The sequence below is a fragment of the Bison bison genome, unplaced genomic scaffold (genome assembly GCF_000754665.1).
Source record: "Bison bison bison isolate TAMUID 2011002044 unplaced genomic scaffold, Bison_UMD1.0 scf7180017847083, whole genome shotgun sequence".
In the NCBI taxonomy this organism is placed as follows: domain Eukaryota; kingdom Metazoa; phylum Chordata; class Mammalia; order Artiodactyla; family Bovidae; genus Bison; species Bison bison.
The window spans coordinates 27,889-31,026 of record NW_011477656.1 but is presented as its reverse complement, the minus strand read 5'-3'; the positions used below and the strand labels follow the sequence as shown (position 1 = coordinate 31,026).

General features: G+C 66.2%; 1 protein-coding gene across 1 annotated transcript in view; it reads right to left on the bottom strand.

The window, feature by feature from the left end:
• SLC34A3 (solute carrier family 34 (type II sodium/phosphate cotransporter), member 3) overlaps positions 1-3,112 on the bottom strand; it is a 6,635-nt gene extending 3,523 nt beyond the window's left edge. Inside the window, exons 1-6 of the mRNA XM_010841757.1 lie at positions 2,067-3,112; positions 1,292-1,418; positions 965-1,054; positions 465-593; positions 241-384; positions 61-172 (exon numbers count right to left, since the gene is read on the bottom strand). Coding sequence (XP_010840059.1) covers positions 61-172; positions 241-384; positions 465-593; positions 965-1,054; positions 1,292-1,418; positions 2,067-2,516 — 1,052 coding nt within the window. The 5' untranslated portion in view covers positions 2,517-3,112. The remainder of the gene's footprint in view (positions 1-60; positions 173-240; positions 385-464; positions 594-964; positions 1,055-1,291; positions 1,419-2,066) is intronic.
• Between the last annotated feature and the right edge of the window lie 26 nt (positions 3,113-3,138).

Sequence of the window (3,138 nt, the reverse complement as noted above, 5' to 3'; positions counted from 1 at the left end):
CGGTCTTGGCCCCCATCCGGATCGCCGCCCCGGCCCCTGCCTGCCCCTTACCCCGCTCACCTCCGAAACTCGTCCCGGTCCCCTGACTGTGCCATCGAGACCAGGGTGCTGGTGATGGATGTGCCCACGTTGACACCCATGATGATGGGCACGGAGGCCCGGACGGTCAGCACTGTGGGGGCGCTGCGTCAGCCAGCCACTCCCACCCCCCCACCATCCCCGGAGGGGAGGGGCACTCACGCTTGGAGGCCACCATGCTGACCACGATGGAGGAGGACGTGCTGGAGCTCTGCACCAGGACTGTGACCAGCACGCCAATGACCAGTCCAGCCACAGGGTTGGACAGCACTACGTTATCCTTGAAGATGTCTCCGGTTACTTTGCCTGCATCCGGGAGACAGGTGTCCTGAGGCTGGGGAGGCCAGGCTGGCCACCAGCCCACAGCCACCTGGTGGGTCACTCACTGCCTAGCAGCTGGAAGGCGGAGCTGAGGATGTCCAGGGAGCAGATGAAGAGGTAGAGGCCGCCCAGCAGCCCACAGGCCTTGAGGAAGCCAGTGAGCACCCGCAGCGCCCTGCCGGCCGCACTGAGCTCTGAAGACACATTCCAGGGAGGTCCTTGGTGGGGCCTCCCGTGCACCCTTTTCCCAGGCCCCTTCTTTTTCTCCCCTTTCCCAGGGCAGGGCCTCAACCCCCCTTCTCTGTCCCTTGGCAGAATGCTGAGGCCGACAGCCCTCTGGGGTCTCCTGGGAGCCTAACTGCCCACAGGACAGAGGAGGAGGGCCAGCGCGGCCTGTAGCAGTCCCAGTGAAGGACCGGGTGCCCTGGTTGGGGTCTGTGGAGCGTTTCCATGTGGCCTGTTGGAGCAGAGCTCATCCTCGCTCTCTCCCCGAGAACCCTCTCCAGACTCACACCCAGCAAGGTGCAGCCATGCCGGGCCAGCCACCCGCTGCCTCCAGACCTACCTCTCCAGGCCTGTCCGGTGTCCTTCAGCTGAGGGAGGGCCCAGGGGTCCATGTCTCTGTCTTCCAGGATGGAGGCAGAACCAGAGATCCCTGCAGGGGTTGGGGTCAGCTAGGGCCAGGGACCTAGCTGTTTCCTGGACACCTTCAGGTGGGGCCCACAACACAGGGGCTTGGGGTGAGGGACAGGAGCGGGAAGGAGGGGTCTGGCTCGTGGGCTCTCCTGGGGGCCGGCTAGTACCCCTCGCCCAGCTTCCCCAGCGCGATGAGTCAGGGGCCAGGTGGGTGGGCAGGGATCCGGTGGAGGTTGGGCCCCTGGGTCTCTGGTACCTGCGTCTCCCAGCCTCTGGTCCACCAGGCCAACTGTGTCCAGAGGGGCGGGAGGGGCCGGGCCCCCGGTGAGGGGATGCGGCATGGATTTCAGGCAGGAACGGACCCAGGCCCAGACCCAGATCTGCTGGCGAGAAGGGCAGTTCAACGCTGCCCCCTGCCCGCCAGCTCTCGGGGTGTCCTGGCCCGAGACCTTCCCACTGTCCCCCCTTCCCACCTGCTGTTGGCCTCAGTGGTCTCCCCCTTCCTCCGTCTGCAGGGGGATGGCTATAGTGACCCCAGGTGGCTGTCAGGCAAATTCAGTCTGGTTTGGGGGGACAGAGTGGAGGGATCCCTGGCTCGCTGCTGGTTCTGGCTGGAGGAAGGGCTAGTGGGTGACCCAGGGTACTAGGGTGTAGCCAGAAGTGGTCGGGACTCCGGGGCGTCTCCTATTGGGTGTCACAGAGACCATTGCAGACAGTCACAGCTTAGACTTTGGCATTTGGTACCAAACAGCAATGTCTCCACTTGATAAGGGTCCACTCCCAGTGGTGGGGAGCAGGACAAGGGGCTTGACGCCCTCCCACCTCAAGGCTCCTTCCTCAGCCTGCTGGGCCTGGACCCCCAGGGTCTAGGTCCTGGGGAGCCTGCGGTAACCCCTTGCTCTGGCTGCCCCCAAGCTGGTCGCTCAACCTCAGCTGCTGGAGAGTGAGGTGGGCGCTAAGCCCTGGGCCTGGAGGTCACCCAGCCCTGACCCCAGTGTCCTGGGCCCCCACCTGGTTCTAGAAGCTCCTACCTGTGTGGGCAGTGAGGGGCACCTTCGGGGAGGAGACACGGGCCGAGAGCAGCTGCAGGTCAAAGATCCGCTGGGCGCACACATGACCTGCCGTGTACCGAGCCCATTAATGTTTACCAAGGAGCCAAGGGCCCCCCAGGGGTACCATCGCAGCCCTGGGTGCCGGCCTCTTCCAGGCCCCACCGTCACCCAGGGGTGAGCAGGGCTGGGCTGCTGGCCCCCAGAGCTGGGCTCTCGCACGTGGACGTCTGAGGGACATGACAGGATGCTGCGTGCTGGCCACCTGCGGCAGGCGGGATGCTGGCACTCTGGCCGGCCATCCTGGGGACCCCTCGGGAAGTCCGCCCTCGTCTCTGCAGGCCTTCTCGTGCCTGTCCTGCCGCTGTCACATGGCCAGAAGGAAGCTCTTTGCACCAGGTGGGCAGGGAGGGCAGCAACCCCCGAGGTCATCCAGTTCAGGGCTGGGCCTAGCAGAGCTCCCAAGCGGCGCAGCCCCAGAGGTGGCCAGCAACGGTCACAGTCACAGGTGTCACTGACTTCTCCTGCAAGTGGGAGGAGGGCCCACCCCAGGCCACACTGCTCTTCAGCCCGGCACCCGAGCCCACCTGTTTCTCTCCCCAGCTGAGTCCGGCCCCCTTGTTCACAGGTGCCTCTTTCTGGAGTCGGGCCCCTTCCCGCTCCGGAGATGCGGGGAGGGTGAGTGGCCCCGCGGGGGCCAGCCCCGCCCCAGCTGGCTGCTGTCTCGAGCCCCTGCCTGCTGTCCACCAACCGTCGGTGCTGGGGGACTTTGTCCTCGGGAAGGAGGAACTTTCTGACTGTCCTCTCAGCACATTCTTTGGCCCGTCCCTCCCATCCTGCCCGCCACGGCTGGGGCGGGGCCCTCGGCCCTTCCAGGGATCCTGAGCAGCAGCCCCTTCCCGAGCGGGGGTGGGCGTGTGGCAGTCTGACCTGTGGGGTCTGTCTCTGGTCCCTCTGAGGTCTGTGTGGCCGCCCCTGGAAGGCAGAGGACGCCACAGGCCCGGGGAGGGGCGGCTGTCGTGAGCGCCCGTCGGCAGCACCCCCGGCTTGGAGC